A 19,872-nucleotide genomic window follows, 5' to 3' on the forward strand; every position below is an offset into this window, starting at 1 on the left:
TAACAGTCTTCTTCACATTCACAGACATAGGGAAGGGCTTAGACACAGAAGGAAATTTATCCACAAGCCTTTGAAGGTAGCTTTGAGTAAGAGCTACGAAGGCTGCATCAACAATGAATACAAGGCTGCTTACAAATAATTCCTTACTATAGTGCCTATCTCTGAGTAGTAAGAAAGTTGTTTGCGATCAGCTGTGATTGTAGCTGGATGCCTAGTTCTGTTTCACAGAAAGCAACATTGAGAAGTAATGAGAAGGCTGTACCATGGAGGGGGGAGGGGGCAGTACACAACCTTGACAAAATCCTCTTTGCATAACAAAAGAATCTAATGTGGCTCCTCCAAATATCACAGCACCCTCCATATCACTGTGAAAAATTTGTATCGTCAGAAGTTTTGGAGGGCACCCTATCATTACTAGTAAAGTCTCGTATACAGCTCCTACCTGCTGACTGTGCCAAATGCCTTATTTTAGTAGATGAAAGCAATGAATAATGGGGTCGGTTTTCTGCTTGTAGCATTTTCCTTAATTGAAACCCACACTGAGACTCAGGGTACAAACACTTGGCAAGCTTTTCCTGACTGTCTAACACCACATGGATACACTCTTTTCCAGTGATATTCAGCCTTGAAATTCTGAAGCAGCAATTGCGATCACTGCAGTCATCTGTACCTTTGTACAGAGTGTATGTTGGGACAGTACCCTCAGTCCAACATTTCAATAAAAGGTTGTGGAGCACTGGGAGCAGCAGTGTCAATTTGACAAATTTTGTGTGAATGTTGTCTTACAGGACATTTCCTGCATTTAAACAGTTCTCTGAAGCTGCTGCTTAGTAGGAATGGCCTCCAGTTCATGGTAAGTTGTCAATCGAGTAATTTCACCTATTGCTTTTGGGCTGACGTGGGCCAGATGTTAGCACGGGCTGGAGTATGTTCCACCCATTTTTATAGATATCGGTTACAATTCTGATGACTATTCCAGCCACCTCTTTAAGTGGTGGCTGTCTTCGTAGGGGTGTGTTCAGGGCCCTTTTGATGCCTGAAAACACTCCATCAATGTTCCCAACACTAACACACTACTGTATACTTGCACAAAGTTTCTGCCAGTATGTGTTAATGCAGTCATGGATGATGCGCTGAACAATTGCCTTCTTCACTTACAAGGGAACATTCCCAAGCGTAAATAACCAATCTTAGTGATACTTGGCAGGTGTGAAGAGGGAGCAAAAAAATGCAATAAGTACTTCTTTGGGTTCGTATGCAAGTCTACTTTTAAGGAGAAAAACACACCCCAAAAGGTAATTTGGCATATTACATTTAGAGGGAATATCTCCATAATGATCATACATAAAAAATGTTTTTCACTTCACACTTGATGTGTAATTAACATTCTTGAAAACTGTATAGTCAACTTTTGTATTAATCTGAAAATTTTCAGAACACACACCATCATTAATGAATTCTGAAAAATGAAAACCTTTGTTATAAGATTAATTAAAGAAGCTTTCAAGCCCCATACATCCATGTGCAATATATCTGATTTCTGAAGTAACATTTTTGGAAACTAAGCTGTATGCAAAGTGCTATTGGAGTAGTTTCAAATAACTAATTAAAATATCTAACAATTCATTATTAATCTAATTATTCATTTTACTTATGATTGGTTTTATGTTTTAAATTGTAATTACAGTTTACAATTTTATTGTTTTTTAGTTTACCATATCATATACGTGTATTTTGTTAGATTAAAATAAAAGGTAACACATTATTATGATACAAAAACATTACAATAATGACATTCTGTAATAAAAAGCTTAAAACATAACTTTTTTACAACATGCACGTAAAATAAATAAAATTTCTTCATATGCACTACTGGACATTAAAATTGCTACACCAAGAAGAAATGCAGATGATAAACAGGTATTCATTGGACAAATATATTATACTAGAACTGACATGTGATTACATTTTCACGCAACTTGGGTGCATAGATCCTGAGAAATCAGTACCCAGAACAACCACCTCTGGCCGTAATAATGGCCCTGATACGCCTGGGCATTGAGTCAAACAGAGCTTTGACAGCATGTACAGGTACAGCTGCCCATGCAGCTTCAACATGATACCACAGTTCATCAAGAGTAATGACTGGCGTATTGTGACAAGCCAGTTGCTCGGCCACCATTGACCAGACATTTTCATTTGGTGCGAGATCTGGAGAATGTGCTGGCCAGGGCAGCAGTCGAACATTTTCTGTATCCAGAAAGGCCCGTACACGACCTGCAACATGCGGTCGAACATTATCCTGCTGAAATGTAGGGTTTCGCAGGTATCAAATGGAGGGTAGAGCCACGGGTCGTAACACATCTGAAATGCAACGTCCTCTGTTCAAAGTGCCGTCAATGCGAACGAGAGGTGACCGAGACGTGTAACCAACGGCACCCCATACCATCACGCCGGGTGATACACCAGTATGGCGCTGACAAATCCATGCTTCCAATTTGCATTCAACGCAATGTCACCGAACACGGCTGTGACCGTCATGATGCTGTAAACAGAACCTGGATTCATCCGAAAAAATGACATTTTGCCATTCGTGCACCCACGTTCATCGTTGAGTACACCATCGCAGGCGCTCCTGTCTGTGATGCAGTGTCAAGGGTAATCGCAGCCATGGTCTCCAAGCTGATAGTCCATGCTACTGCAAACATCGTCGAACTGTTCGTGCAGATGGTTGTTGTCTTGCAAACGTCCCTATCTGTTGACTCAGGGATCGAGACGTGGCTGCATGATCCATTACAGCTGTGCTGATAAGATGCCTGTCATCTCGACTACTAGTGATATGAGGCCGTTGGGATCCAGCACGGCATTCCGTATTACCCTCCTGAACCCACCGATTCCATATTCTGCTAACTGTCATTGGATCTTGACCAACGTGAGCAGCAATGTCCCAATACGATAAACCGCAATCGCGATAGGCTACAATCCGACCTTTATCAAAGTCGTAAATGTGATGGTACTCATTTCTCCTCCTTAAAAGAGGCATCACAACAACGTTTCACCAGGCAACGCCGGTCAACTGCCGTTTGTGTATGAGAAATCGGTTGGAAACTTTCCTCATGTCAGCACGTTTTAGGTGTCGCCACCGACGCCAACCTTGTGTGAATGCTCTGAAAAGCTAATCATTTGCGTATCACAGCATCTTCTTCCTGTCAATTAAATTTCGCATCTGTAGCACGTCATCTTCATGGTGTAGCAATTTTAAAGGCCAGTAGTGTAATATATACAATGTACAACCCAAATTCAGCACAATTTCAAATTGGGTGATCCTCTAAATACCCTGATACGCATTAGGCATATTTCAGTACATTGGTAAGTGTTGGTGAAGAGAATTGATTTTGGTCTAGTGACAGCAGTTTGAGTATATTGTTTCTCAAGTGGAGATTGACATAATAATTACTTAGAACAACTAGATCTGGAAATAAGGTGACGAAGCTCTTCAAACTTCAAAAGCCGTATATGTCCCATGGCTCTAGCTGAGCCATTGAGCTCTTTGAGATTACCAGGTGACAAAGTTCCTAGTCTACAGGTATGATACTCTAAACCAGGACTGGTAAAGTGTGGCCTGCATGCCATTCCCCTCCAGCAACCACTTCCCCCTCCAAGTTTACTCACACCATGTCATCACGGCCACTCTGCAGCACATGGCGCACTTGCACATCAGCAGCCAGGAGGGCTGCCAGTGTACAGCAATGATTGCACTTACATCACAGGTGTCAATTCTTTCCGGACTCTATCACCAAATATTTCTACTGTTGAAGGCTCCTTAGTTTTACAAAGACTGATTTGTTTCTGCTTGGTGTTTTATCAGAATGAATCATTCTGGGCGCAAGCCCCACTTTTGTCACTACTAGTATATAATCAGTGTCGCAGACAGGACTGTGGAAGGAGCGCATGAGGATAAAATGACTGAGAACCTTCCTCTTCCTAAAATAAGACCTCATTGATGCCAGTGTCTGAAGTAAAGATGGATCCAGAAAACCTTGTGCCTAACCTTACCTTTAAAGTATGTGTTGGTGACACGCACTTGATACTTGGCACAAAATTCAAGGAGGCATAAACCGTTTCATTCTCATTGCCCAACCAATGTATGCCCAAGCTGTCTGGCCAAGCAGCAGAATCACTTCTGATAAGGGCATTGGAATCATCTAGAATAGACAGTCAGTCCCCAGCGTGCACTCCTTGCACCACTTCACGGAACTGTTCCTGTAAGTCTGCAGTCGAGGTCAGTGCTGATGCACATTGACTATCAGATGAAATCCAGATCTGGATTTGAGAATCTTCACTGCAAACCACCAGTTAAATCTTTCCATAAAAATTTCTTAGTTCATTTGCGATGTCAAACTCATATAAAATTCCAAGGTTTCGACGATATCCACCATCATCTTTACCAGGGACTAAAACTGACTGTCATGACTGGCAAAGTTCTGTCTTTCATAGCCATTGAATGGCATCCAATTGGTCGGACTACATCATGGAGGCATGAACAGAGGTGGTTCGCTTTAAGTCCATAGATTTTGCTCGTGCTCCTATCTGGCGCTGCTTGCAGCACCTTATATCGCATCAGTTGGTGAGAGTACTCCTCTGTGTTTTTTCCTTGTCAAGAGCACACTTCCATGCACTGCTAAGTGCATAGCTTGTTTTCACATAGTCAGATTTCAACAGCTTCTCTGATCACAAAGTCCCAATAGTTCGAAGCATGGGCCAGTATTCTTGTTTTGTTCAAATGAGATCTTGTGTTTATTTAACAAGCTGCATTCTGCCACTGTTGTTTTATGAAAGTGCCTCTATTTAAGGTGACATTGACACTCGATGCGATGATTGGCAACCATCCATATAGACTGGCCCACATAACTTTTGCCACACACACATGGGATGTTATAAATTCCCAGCACTCTCAGGCAAAGATTATCTTTAACAGGTCACAATATTTCTTTAATTTTTCTGGGTGACTCGAAGACTGGTCTGATTCCTTGCCTGTTTAGGACTCTACCTACCTTGCTACATGTTGCACTCACATACTAAGGGTACGTACATGTTTTCGATATTACTTAGCTCTGAAGAAGAATATAGTTCAAAAGCTTCATTTTTAAAAAATGGAGGGGAAAAACAGGGTTAAGCTTTTATTTCTTTCCTTTCTAGCATTTTTCATCCTAACTCTTCCCTTCACATTTCTGTTGTCTGCCTTTTTTCTTAGTTCTCTTCATTACCTCCAGAGATTAAAAGTTAAACAAAATATACCATGGTGTTCTTAGTTTTATTGCAAGTAATGCTGTAATAAAATTTTTATTACAGCATTATTAGTGTTAAATCTGAAAATTGCCTAATTTGACCAAAACTGGTAAGTTGATAAAAGTGATCTAAACTGTTTTATTCATTAAATAATAAAACAGATCGTTGACTTCTGATGCAACAAAATGCTGTCTTCATGTAATATCATCCAGTCCACATTTAATGTGGTGTGGAATGCCTAATAAGTAAATGTATGAGAAAACATATATTTACATAAAAATTATGATATACTAAGCATGCTCCACAACCACTAATTTCACATGTAAAGATATTCACTCATGAGCAATTGGAGATACCAGCTGTATTGGGAAAATAGTGCTATCTTACAGCAAATGGAGTATTACAAACAGAACATGGGAGCTCAAATAATGAGACACTCCATCTTCAATGTTGTGTAGACAGATGGCTCTTCATTTTAACAATGTACTATGAGTAGCTTAATTCATGGAAAACCTTTGTCACCAGAATCAACTGCTGTGGGCAACAATGTGCTGATGACACATGTCATCGTAAACTATTGAAGTCTGTAAAAGCAGAAAAACAAATCACAGAACAGAGCACTTGCTAATTCAATGCTGGGCAAAAGCAACTGATGAGTAACTATCATTCACAATCAGCTATTGATTATGCAAGACAGAAGCCAACACCACATATATGTTCCTCTGCTCACCCCATCAGAAGACATAAGAAATTATCGACATAAGAAATTATCAACAGCACAAGAACACTCGCATGGATGCTAGAAACATTGACAATGGTCACCAAGACTGCTAAGGCATGGCACATGTATGTACACACAGATGGATACAGTATGAACTGGTCAAAACCACATTACATGGTCCATCACACTTACTACAGGTCACCATTCAAGCAGCTGGTCAAGGAATCCTCATGTCGGAGCTGTTAATACAGGATAGAATGGAACCCTTGGTACAACTAACATTGTCTTTCTCCAGTGAATGACACATAAACTGTCTATTAACATGCCGCCATTTGTTCACTTACGGCATTTGCAGGTAACCAGTAGCTTCAGTAAGATCCACTGGTCCCATATTGTGTCCATACTCTAACAAAGGTGTTCATGTAGACCCCAGCCCCCACAGTCACCTGACCTCACTCCTTCTAAGCACCCTGATACCCATCAAGCTGGATGTGTGTACTTTAGACCTGGCTCTAAGCACAGCGTCATGAGCAGCAGTTTAATGACCATGAATTTGGATGGCTCCTAACTGCTTCTTATGCCTTGTGAAAACAATGACTCCATAGCAAAATGGTGTGTTATATTCTATTAGCCAGGTATCTCTAATGCAATTGATTATGGGTTAAGAGGTGTGAACAGGTACACGATAAGTAAACAAAACATTACTTACTAGTCTTTTTATAGATTGATTTTCAATTTTACTTAATAAAGTGAAGAATCTCTCAGCAACTGTCAAGTCAACACCATGGTGCCTTGAAGTACAGCAGTAGTGACCATCATCTTGTAAGAGAAAAGAACTATTGATGCAAGCCTGACTGCTGAACACAGTCTCAACATACCTGAAAATCAGAATCATATATTTGATGTTTCAATTATTAGTATTTCAAAAGGCAAGATCACACTATAATTAGAAATCCAAATATGAAAACATATACTCCTCTACTACACATTTCAACCCCACGCATGTCACAGCGCATTTCTCTAGTATTAAGAGATACTTGCATGTAAAAACAATTTCTTGTTTCGGAAAATTATATGGGGAAATAGGTATCTTGAGCCATGAATTGACAGGTCTTACACTGGGTGGGGGAGGAAGAGGAGACTCAAGCAGTATTAATGTACTTGGAGATTCACCGGCACGAAATACAAAATTCTGTAGTTCAAACAATGGAAACTCCAGGTCGGAATATCATCGTATTAGGAAAAGGATAGACTGCTACTCACCATAAAGATGACCCAATGAGTTGCTGGCTGTACTTTCTGAAATTTTTTGGTATGATTGTTTTTTAGAGTGAGATCACTCAATTTATGCTGTGATGGTTAGCTTAGCTCTAAATGGGATACTGCGCTTAGTCTAATAGTCAAGTTTTGAGAAGAGAAAGGGAATAGTTACGCATGACTTCCATTTTAATTTTTAGCTAGATTAAAGTCATTCAAGAGAAATTATGGGCCAATAGTAGTAGGAAAGAAAAGAAGCTTGTCTTATGAGATGAGTCACCTCTTACCATATGCAACTCAACAACCACTGCTTGCTGGGAAAGAAGACACAAATTGAGAACTGCTGTGAGCATTCTGAACTGAAGAATAAGTACCATATTTTTAATAAACTAATTGAATACTTTAAGAACACTGACAACTAATACATTGCAATCACTATTTAGTGGCATAAATACATTTTATTATGACCAACATTCACTGCTAGGTGAAATACATTACTTCACTGTGCCAAGAAGTCTTTCTTTGATAATAGTTTCTCTAAAAAATATAGACGAGCAGTTAATTCCAACGTTCACAAGTTCTTATCCATACCCACTCTTTTGTTTCTTAACATTTGCATAATGAGAGCAAAGTTAGACTTTTCACTTTTCGCTTCTCAAGTCTTGATTGTAAGACTTATTACACTATCCCCTTTAGAGCTAACAAAAACACTGCAGCACAGATAGAGGTACCTCACTCTAAAAGCCTGTCATACTTGTGTAATTACATTCTGTAAATTCTAAAGGAATGAGCTGAGAAGGACTGAGACATGCTGTTGTACAGAGGGCCATTAGAGTTTTTATTTAAAATGATGTTCAAAAATACACTGAGTAACTTTATTAGAATGTCTGCAATGAGACTTGAATCACAGTTACCTCAAATACAGAGTTTACACCCTGCCATCAATTTACTACAAACTAACGCTCAATCCTCAACCTATTACATTCAAACATTTTGTTTTCAATTTTTAAATTTTATTTAACTCCCCCTTTCATTGAAACTTAAGTTTAAATTATTTATCTCTTTAAGTCAAATTCTTTCAGGCTGTTATGATCAAAGCTCCTGATCATGTGTATAAAGCAAGTTGTCTATTTTGCCAGTATCAACCAACTTTTTCCTACTTAAGGCTGACTACAGGTATGTTTATGCTGCTAACTGACTACTCACATTGGCGGCACGGCACAGCAATGATTAAACAAGCCTGCCGAGTTTTATTTCACATTAAGCTTGCGGTATTGCTGCTCACCACACTGCTCACTACAATCCTTGTCAGGTGATGATCTTAAGCTGGTTTGTGTTTTGAGCCCCAATCCTCAATTTCAAGTGTGACTGGCTGCTTCAGTCACTCTAGTGGTGCTATTGTTTACAGGGTTGTTCCTCGCTTATGCAGTTTCTTGGGCACCATACATCTATGTCAACATCCACACACTGTAAATCACTGAATTACATCGCAGACAGTATTTACCACTGTCTCACGTATTAGGTTTTTTTCCTCTGTTGCAGACATGTATGCAGCATCTACTCTCATCTTAACCAGCCACTTAACAGAAATCATTTAGCTCCAATACGATGGATGTAGAGGAGTTAAGAGCAAAGTTTAACCTGGCTATAAATCACACTCTGGATGGGTACTGCATGTGTCGAGTACTTGTATTATGGATGGAAAAGACCCAAGTGGATTAACAACTAAATTTGGAAAATGCTGATGAAACACAGATTGTGGCACTGTTGGCACAAAAATGAACATGGGAATGTCAATAAGCTTAAGTCACTAGAAATTTGCCCATCTACAAAAAGACTGATGCGTGAAGCACACATGAACTTCCACCATCATGTTAGCAAAAGGTATTGGCAAGAACACATGAAAATTCTGGTCCTACATAAAATCACTGAGTAGGTTGAAGGCTTCTATCCAGCCAATCATTGACCAGACTGATGTGACAATACAAGACAGTAAAGGAGATCAAATTATTCACACAGGAGGATGATACAGACAAATAATGGTTTGACTACTGCACAGACTCCCATACGGAAAGCATAGAAATAGTGATCCCTAGTGTTTAGAAGCAACCGAAAAGTGTTGAAAATAAAGAAAAAGTGACAAGGTCTGGATGGAATCCCAATTCGGCTTTACAGAGTGTAATCTCTGACACTGGTCCCTTGCTTAACTTGTGTTTATCGTGAATTTCTTGCACAATGCAAAGTTCTACGCAACTGGAAAAAAGCGCAGATGACTCCTGTTACAAGTAGGTTAAAAAAATGCATCAGCAAAATACAGACCAATATCCTTACATCAGCTTTCTGTACAATGCTTGAGCATAGTCTAAGTTTAAACGTAATACATTTCCTTTCAACAGTAAAGCTTCTGTCCTCATATCAGCACAGATTTGGAAAGTAGCGAAAGTGCGAAACTCAGCTTGCCCTTTCCTCACACATCATCCTGTGAGCAATAGATGAAAAGCAAGAGCCAGATTCCATATCCCTAGATTTCCAGTAAGTGTTTGACACAGTGCCCCAACACAGACTGGTAACAAAGGTCTGAGTGTTTGGAATAAGTTCCCAGATACGCGAGTGGCTCGAAAACTTCTGACACAATAGAAATCAGTGCATTGTTCTGGATGGGGAGTGTTTGTCAGAGAAAATGATATCATCAGTGGTGCCCCAAGGAAGTGTGATAGAATCACTCTTGTTCTCCATATAAATAAATGATCTGATGGATAGTGCGAGCAGCAATGTGCAAATGTTTGCTGATGCAGTAAGCATACATGATGAGTTAGACAGAATTTCTATTTGTTGTGATGAATGGTAGCTTGCTCCAACATAGAAAAAGCATAAGTTAATGCAAATAAGCAGGGAAAACAATACCGTAATGTTTGAATACAGTATTAGTGGTGTGCTGCTCGACACTGTCATATTGATTAACTGTCTAGGCATAACATTGCAAAGTGACCGAAGTGGAACAATCACATAAGGTCAGCAATGCAGAAGGCGAATGGTTGACCTCAGTTTATTGGGAGAATTGTAGTAAAATATAGTTCATCTATAAAGGAGATCATGTACGGAATGCTACTGTGACCCATTCTTGATTACTGCTCGAGTGCTTGGGATCATCAATAGGTTTGATTAAAGCAGTGGTTCCCAAAACTTCTGAGAACACTTCCCCTGAAAAAGATCATACAGAAACCAATTACCCCCCCCCCCCCCCCCCCCAACAGAGATTAACATCTAGTTTAAGTTTACATTGGGGAAAAAATTGTTTGAATATCTTTACATTCAAAATTATAGAGAAACACACAATACTTCGCTAACATTCAAAAACAACTCTCACATGTGTTTGTAGGTGTTACATTAAACCAAGAAATAATAATAGCCAACAAAATAGTTGGTACTGCATATTTTTAATTTTTTTTTTTATATTGTATTCGGTCCCGATCGATGCACATCATTAATTGTCTTCAAAGTTCAATTGGTTCTTTACTTTTGTTTTCACTGTCACCATAGTTACAAATCCATTTTTACACCTAGAACTTGTGGCCAATGGAATCAGTATTCTTACAGCTTTTTCTGATAATAATGGATTCCTGGCACCAGTCTTTCTCCAAAGTGTTGCTAATTCTGTGTTAGAGAAATATATTTTCTATGTGTTGTCTTCACAAAGTTCAAGAAATACTGCTTGGGCTTGAACTTCACTATTTGAAAATGTTTCATCATTCACTGAAAATTGTCTTAAAACCCAGATATTTACTTGTTGGGAGTTCAGGAAAGTAGTTACTGACTGAATTTATTACTGACAACTTGTGCTGGTTTATTTCATGTCCAAATGAACACTTTCCATTGCTTGCGACGAGCATCATTGTCAGTTCTGAAAATACTGAAATTTCAAACTTCAGCACTGTATTAGTGAAGCCTCAATCTGCGAATAAAACTGGTAGCTTTATCTTCTGCTGTCAAAATATTCATTATATTTCCTTGCAAGCGCAAAGTTAGGCATATTTATCTACACAAAGAAGCCCACAGCATACATCATTTCAGAAATAATTGTATTATTTGTTGTTTCTGCATGTAGAGCTGTCTCCTTTTCTGTCTTCACCCTTTGTGGAAGGCAAGTTATTTGTTGTCAAAGTACGAGTTCACTTGTGTCCAATGACTCCAGGAACTAAGATTCTTCTCTCAGCTCTTCTCTGCCTGACTGATTAATGGTATACTTTCAGGTGTTCAGCCAGGTTGATGTTCCTATTTTATGCAACTATTTTAATGATGGAGCCAGCCGTCTTCTTCAGGTGCTGCTAGTTCTGCTGTTATGTGTACTTGCTGCCTGGACCCCAACCAGACCGTGAACTATTGTTGGCTTTGTGTTGCTACTTATAGTAGATTGTGAGTTCAACTCTTGATGCCCACTATGTCCTTGATGCTCTTTTGTTTTTCAGACTCCACGTTGTCTCAGTATTCCCCACTTCTGGTAGATATCATGGCCAGACCCAAGCATTACTTAAGCTGAATCTTCCCTCCCAGTGTTTTATGTTTACTGACACCTTTATTTTGATACACTCCTTAATCATGATGCCCAGAAACTTGGTATTTGTACTAAGATATTGCTCTCACTATATTTGTCCCAGGAATCTATAGTTTTCTCTGCATATATCGAAGAATGTTAGCTGGCTCTCTTTTTAAAGTACCATCACTAATTTTACATTAGGTTGAGTTGAGTTTAAAAAGTTCCGTGAACTCTTCAACATATTCTATTCCATGTGGCCACGTCCACAGATGTATCATCCACATATCAGTAAGAACATGTTGGTTTAAACTTGGCAGATCCTAATGCCTTTGTTTCAAAGTGTTCCATGTGCAGGTTCACAACAAAAGGCAATGATGGACTACACATTGCCACATTATCAGTTTGTTCATAATATTTTCCACTGAATAGGAAATGAGTTGACAGTAGAATAGGTGATATAAAGGTCAGGAAAGGAGTTCCATGGATTCAGCAGGTGGGACACTCAAAAAGATGGAAACTACATCAAAGCTGGCCATAACATCTTTCACCTGAAGCCACTCATGTACAAAAGTAGCCGAGATGTGAATGTGGTGTTTGCACTTGCCCACATATTCATTGCACGGAGCTGGTTTATGGACCAAGCGAGACCAAGTGACCACATAAGATGCAGAGCTGACAGAGTGCAAGAGACTCCAAGGAGCAAAATGTGTACAAGCGTATATCATAAATAGTAGTAACAGAAACCTTTTTAGAAAAAAACTGAATTCATTCACGGGTTTCGGTGTGAAAATTAAGAAGACTTGTGGAACTAAATGGTCTGAAGAGAGAAAAGCCGCCTTCAGCGCAAGAATGAAAGAAGTGTGGACTGAGAGAAAGAAGACTTCCCAGAAGCGCAAGAAATAACTGTTTTCACGGTCTTTAACGGCCAAATTTGTATAATAATAATAATAATAATAATAATAATAATAAATAGTAGTAAAAACAACGCAATTCCATGCTCATTATATCTAAATTTTTTTAAACGTCTAATCAAGAGCCCAAGGAATGGCAAATAATGTGTGAAGGAAGGAGTGAGAGTAGGGGTGGGAGGGTGCTGATGATGAGAATGTGTTTCAGATATTTTGTCAGTTGGTGTGTATTTGCACGAATACTGTTAGCTTTGGGCCTTATACAAATGCCATTCTTGTGTACCTTAGTACAGTTACGATGGCACAGGTGCTCATGTTCTAAGACATTAAAAGGCAAGTCTGATTCATTTATAAGAGCCATCATCTTCCTCTCAATATTATTCATTGGATTGTGTGTGCACCTTTTATTCTACAATGGAAATGTCGGCTTGAAGCACATACTGAATTCAGTTCTGTGAAACAATTTTTAGATTGTAAATTGTGATGAAGCAAGCTGGGATATTTTTACTTCCCCTCTTGTTTTGCAATCTGCCTCCTTAAATTCACTTTTACACTTTTAACCAATTACCACTAACATGCGTGAGAATAATCTGCATTTACATAAAAGAGAAAGGTTGGCCATCAGTTTTTAAGAATATAACACCAGATCTAATTTTGTGCTTAGTTTTATGTATGTAATTGCTTTTCTAATTTATTTCAACTATTCCTAATACGTATCTTTTGTTATAGGGCGAAATTAGTACTTGTTTTGAAACTTAAATTATATTGTTGATGTATAAACAAATATAAATTCTATAATAATTATAAACATTTGGAAGATGAAACACTAGCATTCTTTATGTATTTATTTGACTCTATTTGAAAACATGTTAGCAAAGTCAGACCTTAATTAATTACAAAGTAATTAAGTTTTGTCAGAAGGATTGTTTGCATAACGATATTTGTTAATTTAATGATTTAAACAAATAATTCAGCCTAAGGCTTGTAGTAGAAGAAACTGTTAAAAAGAACCAATTTTCCCATGTATGCAGTTAATCGAAAGAGTTAAGTTTTAATTCAATTTCTGTAAATTTAACTTTAAACAATGTGTAGTTTCAGTACCTATTATTGTGAGGATATATAAGGGCCCAATTTTTGGTCACGAGACAGTCCGTCTACGGCCGAGTTTCAGACGAGGAACCTGTGTTGGTTAGAATGACAACAACGCATCGACTTAAGAGTGTAGTAAGTGTTACATAATTAGGCCATGTGTCAAAACAGTGACAGTGTGTGCTCCATACGTACCTTTCTATTCTTCACGAACTGTGAATTTGTGTTTAGGTTTTTACTGCTCATAGATATTCAACAGTAAACTATTGTAGCAGTATGTGGATGTTTGCCTGAAACTATTAATGAGGCATATCGAAAGTTAAACAATAGTGCACTGGCCATATATTAAATGTGTATATTGGGGGGGCGGGGGGGGAGGGGGGGGGGTTGTGAAATGTAACTGTGCATCTGTTGGTTACATCACTTAAAGTAGTCCGTGTTTGACTTCCACACCCCATTTTTCAGCCAGTATGTCGACACTGAGGGCAATCAACAAACGATGAAACAAAGTAGGTGAACCGTTACAAAGTGTGTACGTAATTTATGGAGGTTTTTTTACAATTACTGGTCAGTGGTACCTCTTCTACCACTACAAAAGAAACAAACAATAGAAAACGCAGAATGGAATGTAACAATATTGTGAGAAGGAAAGTTGCTGCTCACCATATAGCAGAGAGGTTGAGTCGCAGATAGGCACAACAACGAGACTGTCAATAATATAGCTTTCAGCTAGTAAGGCCTTCGTAAAAATTAGACAGCAAAAACACACACACACACACATACTTCACACAAAGGCAACTCTCACACATGACAGCAGTCTCAGGCATTTGAGGCTACACTGCGAGCAGCAGCACCGGTGCACAATGGGAGTGGCAACAGGGTGGGGTTAAGGAGGAGGCTGAGGTGGGGAAGGGGAGGAAAAGTAGGATAGAGGTGGCAGACAGTGACGCGCTGTTGGGGAGCGTGCTGGAATCCAGACAGAGAAAGACTGGATGGGAGAAACAATGATTAACGAAGGTTGAGGCCAGGAGGGTTCAAGAATGTAGGTTATATTACAAGGGAAGTTCCCACCAGCGCAATTCAGAAAAGTTGGTGCTGGTGGGAAGGATCCATACGGCACAGGCTGTGAAGTAGTCACTGAAATGAAGGATGTCATGTTTGGCAGTGTGCTCAGCGCCAGGGTGGTGGTGGTTGTTGGGATGTTTAAGGGGGACTAAACAGCGAAGGTCATCAGTCCCCCATTCCAAAATCAGGCGAGCCGAAAATCTACGGAGCAGGTAAAAACCAAAGGGGGAGGAGACGTCCCCCCAGGCGCTAAAAGAACACAAATGGAGCAACAAACACTACAGACAAGAACAGGACAGAGGAACACCAGACAGAAAGAAACAGAAGAAAGGAGGATGGCCAGAGACTGGTTGACTGACCACGAGAAAAAAAAGGGAAAGAGTCAACCATCTGACGGCACACCAGAACAGCAACAGACACAAGGACAAAAGACACAGAAAGGGAAAGGCGCAGGACCTCCCTAAATCGAACCATAAAAAGGACTACTACGGATAAAATGTAAAACATTGTCAGCCATGGAGGCATCGTCGGATAAAACCAAAGCCAAAGTGCCCGGGAGATTAAAAGATTGCCGGAGTGTGCGCAGTCGAGGACACTCCAGCAAAATGTGGCCGACCGTCAGCCGGGACCCACACCGACACAAGGGGGGATCCTCCTGACGCAACAGATGGCCGTGCGTCAGGTATGTATGGCCGATGCGCAGCCGACACAGGACTACCGAGTCCCTGCGAGAAGCCCGCATGGAGGAACGCCACACATCGGTCGTCTCCTTGACAGCCCGCAGTTTATTCGGGGCTGTCATGCCACGCCACTCAGCAGCCCACATCCCAGTCAGCTTACGGCGCAACACCAGCTGCTGGTCGCAAGCTGTGAGGCCGATCTCCAAAGCTGGGGAGTCGATCGCCCCTTTGGCCAGCCTGTCAACACGTTCGTTCCCCGGGATGCCAACATGACCTGGCGTCCAAACCAAGACCACCGAACGACCAGAACGGGCAATGGCGGAAACAGACTCCTGAATAGAGGACACCAGAGGAGAAGAGGGATAGCAGCAGTCGATGGCCTGAAGGCTGCTCAGGGAGTCACTGCAGATGACGATGGACCTACCTGAGCAGAAACGCATATGCTCAAGAGCGCGCAAGATGGCCACCAGCTCTGCAGTAAAAATACTGCAGCCAGCCGGCAAGGAGCGTTGCTCAACATGGGCAGCGTGAGCAAAAGCGTAGGCAGTGCGACCATCAACCAGGGAACCATCAGTGTAGACCGGCTCACAGCCCGGAAATGATTCGAGGAGCGCAAGAAAACGGCGACGGAGGGCCACAGGCGGAACCGAGTCCTTAGGTCCCTGTGCCAAATCCAGACGGACGGACAGCCGGGACAAACACCAAGGAGGCGTAGGTGTATGGACCCGGAAGGGAGGCAGAAGAGGGAATGACCCCAGTTCTGACAGCAGGGACGGGACACGGACAGCTACGGAAAGCAAAGACCTAGGTCGCCGTTCGGGCAGATGGAGGACCATGGCAGGGAAAAGCAGGCGACGATTGGGATGGCCTGGCGAGCAATGTGCGTGGACAGCATAGTCGGCGAGCAGACGATGGCGGCGAATCCGCAGCGGGGGAACCCCGGCCTCCACCAGTAGACTATCCACGGGGCTAGTGCGAAAAGCGCCAGTGGCAAGCCGAACCCCACAGTGGTGTATGGGGTCTAACAACTTCAACACTGAGGGTGACGCAGACCCATAGGCCAGGCTCCCATAATCAAGCCGGGACTGCACAAGGGCTCTGTACAATCGCAGCAGCGTGCAGCGATCTGCACCCAAAGAGGTGTGGCTAAGGCAGCGGAGGGCGTTAAGGTGCTGCCAGCATTTTTGCTTCAGCTGAGTAACATGAGGAACCCATGTGAGCCGGGCATCAAACACGAGTCCCAAGAAGCGGCAAGTGTCCACCACTTCAAGCAACTGGCCGTCGAGGTAAAGGTCAGGATGAGGGTGGACCGTCCGACGCCTGCAGAAGTGCATAACCCGAGTCTTGGCAGCAGAGATCTGAAAACCATGAGCCAGAGCCCATGATGCTGCCTTGCGAACGGCCACCTGCAGCCTGCGTTCGGCGACTCCCGTAGTCGTGGAGCTAAATGAGATGCAGAAGTCGTCGGCTTACAAAGAAGGAGACACCAACGACCCCACTGCTGCAGCCAGACCATTAATGGCCACTACAAATAACGAGACGCTCAACACCGAGCCCTGCGGGACCCCATTTTCCTGTATATAAGAGGAACTAGAGGTGGCACCGACTTGCACCCGGAAAGAGCGGCGCAATAAAAAGCTTTGAAGAAAAGCCGGGAGCCAACCACGAAGACCCCACTCATGCAACGTGGCAAGGATGTGATGCCTCCATGTGGTGTCATACGCCTTCCGCAGATCGAAAAATACAGCAACGAGATGCTGACGTCGGGCAAAGGCCGTACGGACAGCAGATTCCAGCCGCACCAAATTGTCCACTGCAGACCGGCCCCGACGGAAGCCACCCTGGGATGGAGCGAGGAGACCGCGCGACTCAAGGACCCAACACAAACGCCGCCCCACCATACGTTCGAGCAATTTGCACAAAACATTGGTGAGGGTAATGGGACGATAGCTGTCCACCGCCAGTGGGTCCGCACCGGGTTTCAAGATGGGGACAATAACACCCTCTCGCCATTGCGACGGGAACACGCCTTCGCTCCAAATGCGATTAAATATCGCGAGAATGTGTCTCTGGCAGTCCCTGGAGTGATGCTTCAGCATCTGCGCGTGGATGCAGTCTGGGCCTGGTGCTGTATCAGGGCAATCGGTGAGGGCGGCGAGGAATTCCCTCTCGCTGAAAGGTGCATTGTATGTTTCAGAACGACGCGTGTGGAATGAGAACGGCGTCCGCTCGGCTCGCTCCTTGAGAGAGCGAAAGGCGGGGGGATAAGTTGCAGTCGCAGAGCTCTTAGCGAAGTGCGCAGCAAGGTGTTCAGCAATGGCGGCAGCGTCCGTGCAGACAGCGCCGGCCAGGGAGATCCCAGGGACACCCGTAGGGGTCTGGGAGCCATAAATCCGCCGGATCCGGGACCACACGAGCGAGGGGGAGACACGGGAGCCCAGGGATGAGACGTACCTCTCCCAGCACTCCTGCTTACGCCGTGCAATAAGACGACGGGCGAAGGCACGGAGCCTCTTAAAGGCGATGAGGGTCTCCAGAGACGGGTGCCGCCTATGACGCTGGAGAGCCCGCCTACGGTCGCGAATAGCCTCAGCAATCTCCGGCGACCACCAGGGGACAGCCTTCCTCTGAGGGAGGCCAGAAGAACGGGGGATGGAAGCCTCGGCCGCTGAAATGATGGACGTGGTTAAAGCACGGACCACCTCGTCAATGTCACCCTGTGGGGGAGACTCAATGGTTGCAGCGGAAGTAAAAGCTGGCCAGGCAGCCCTGTGAAGAGCCCAGCGGGGCAAGCGCCCAGAAGAATGACACTGGGGCAGTGACAAATAGATGGGAAAATGGTCACTACCACACAGGTCAGGATGCACTCTCCAGTGGAGGGATGGGACAAGGCCAGGGCTGCAAATAGAGAGATCGATGGCCGAGAACGAGCCATGGGCCACACTGAAATGCGTGGGAGCACCGGTGTTCAAGAGGCTAAGGTCGAGCTGAGCCAACACATGCTCCACGGCCCGACCGCGATCATCGGAGACAGTCCCACCCCATAGAGGGTTGTGGGCATTGAAATCGCCCAGCAGCAAAAAAGGTGGCGGCAGTTGGGCTATCAGAGCAGCCAGGACATGCTGCGCGACAGCACCATCAGGTGGAAGGTAAATACTGCAGACGGTGATAGCCTGTGGCGTCCACACCCGAACAGCGACATCCTCTAAAGCTGTTTGTAGAGGTACAAACTCGCTGTGAAGAGAGTTAAGGACATATATGCAGACGCCACCAGACACCCTTTCATAAGCTGCCCGGTTCTTAAAATAACCCCGATAGCCACGGAGGGTGGGGGTTCGCATTGCTGGAAACCAAGTTTCCTGCAGAGCAATGCAAAGGAAAGGATGACGGCTGATAAGTTGGCAGAGCTCAGCTAGATGGTGGAAGAAACCGCTGCAGTTCCACTGGAGGATGGTATTAGCCATGGATGGGAAAGGCGTGAAGGGACTGGGGAGGCAGATTACGCCTCCGTGGCCCCTGCTGCTACTGAGTCACCACCTGGACAACAGCCATCCATTGCGTCCGAGGGACTGGCGAGATCCAGGTCCTCAGCGGATGCCAGAATCTCCACCTCATCTTCGGACGCAGAGGGAGAAGGTTGCGAAGGGACAGGTGCCACTGCAATTTCAGGATGCTTGGGAGCCTTTTTCTTCGACTGCTTTGCGCGCTGCGCCTTAGGTGGGTCTGGCTGGGAGGGCCTCACTGGGTCAGTCTCAGGGACTGAAGACGACCGTGACGCCCTACGACCAGCGACCGGTGGTTGTTTGACAAACTTGCGGGCGTCCGCTTTGGCACTGGGCAAAGCCTGGGATGGGAGGGCCCCAAGGGACCCCTTCCGGGCGAGAGGAGCCGAAGAAGGCTCACGCTTCTCCGGCTGTGAAGGGGGAACAGATGTCCCCGGTGGTTGGGGTGGTGTTGCTCCTGAAGGAGATGGAGCAGGAGCAACAGGGAGTGAAGTGCCCCCCCGCAACCAAGGGGGCCGGTGAATTCTGGCAGAGCTGAGAGCGAACTCGTGTTGCAGCAGCGGCATAGGTAGACATCATGGGCATTGGATGTAGCCGCTCATATTTCCGCCTTGCCTCGGTGTAGGTCAGGTGGTCCAGGGTCTTATATTCCATTATCTTCCTTTCCTTCTGGAAGATCCGACAGTCCGGTGAGCAGGGGGAATGGTGCTCTCCACAGTTAACACAGATGGGAGGCGGAGCACATGGAGTATCAGGATGCAAAGGACGTCCGCAATCCCGACACGTGATGCTGGAAGTACAGCGAGATGACATGTGCCCGAACTTC

The 19,872-nt window shown here is 43.6% G+C and overlaps 1 protein-coding gene across 3 annotated transcripts in view; it reads right to left on the minus strand.

The window, feature by feature from the left end:
• Positions 1-19,872, minus strand: part of LOC124616941 (probable E3 ubiquitin-protein ligase HERC4) — a 208,849-nt gene that overhangs the window by 129,676 nt on the left and 59,301 nt on the right. For all 3 annotated transcript variants that reach the window (XM_047145226.1, XM_047145225.1, XM_047145227.1), the window contains exon 11: positions 6,720-6,888. In XM_047145226.1, the coding sequence (XP_047001182.1) occupies positions 6,720-6,888 (169 nt within the window). The remainder of the gene's footprint in view (positions 1-6,719; positions 6,889-19,872) is intronic.

Source organism: Schistocerca americana, chromosome 1 (genome assembly GCF_021461395.2).
Source record: "Schistocerca americana isolate TAMUIC-IGC-003095 chromosome 1, iqSchAmer2.1, whole genome shotgun sequence".
NCBI lineage: Eukaryota > Metazoa > Arthropoda > Insecta > Orthoptera > Acrididae > Schistocerca > Schistocerca americana.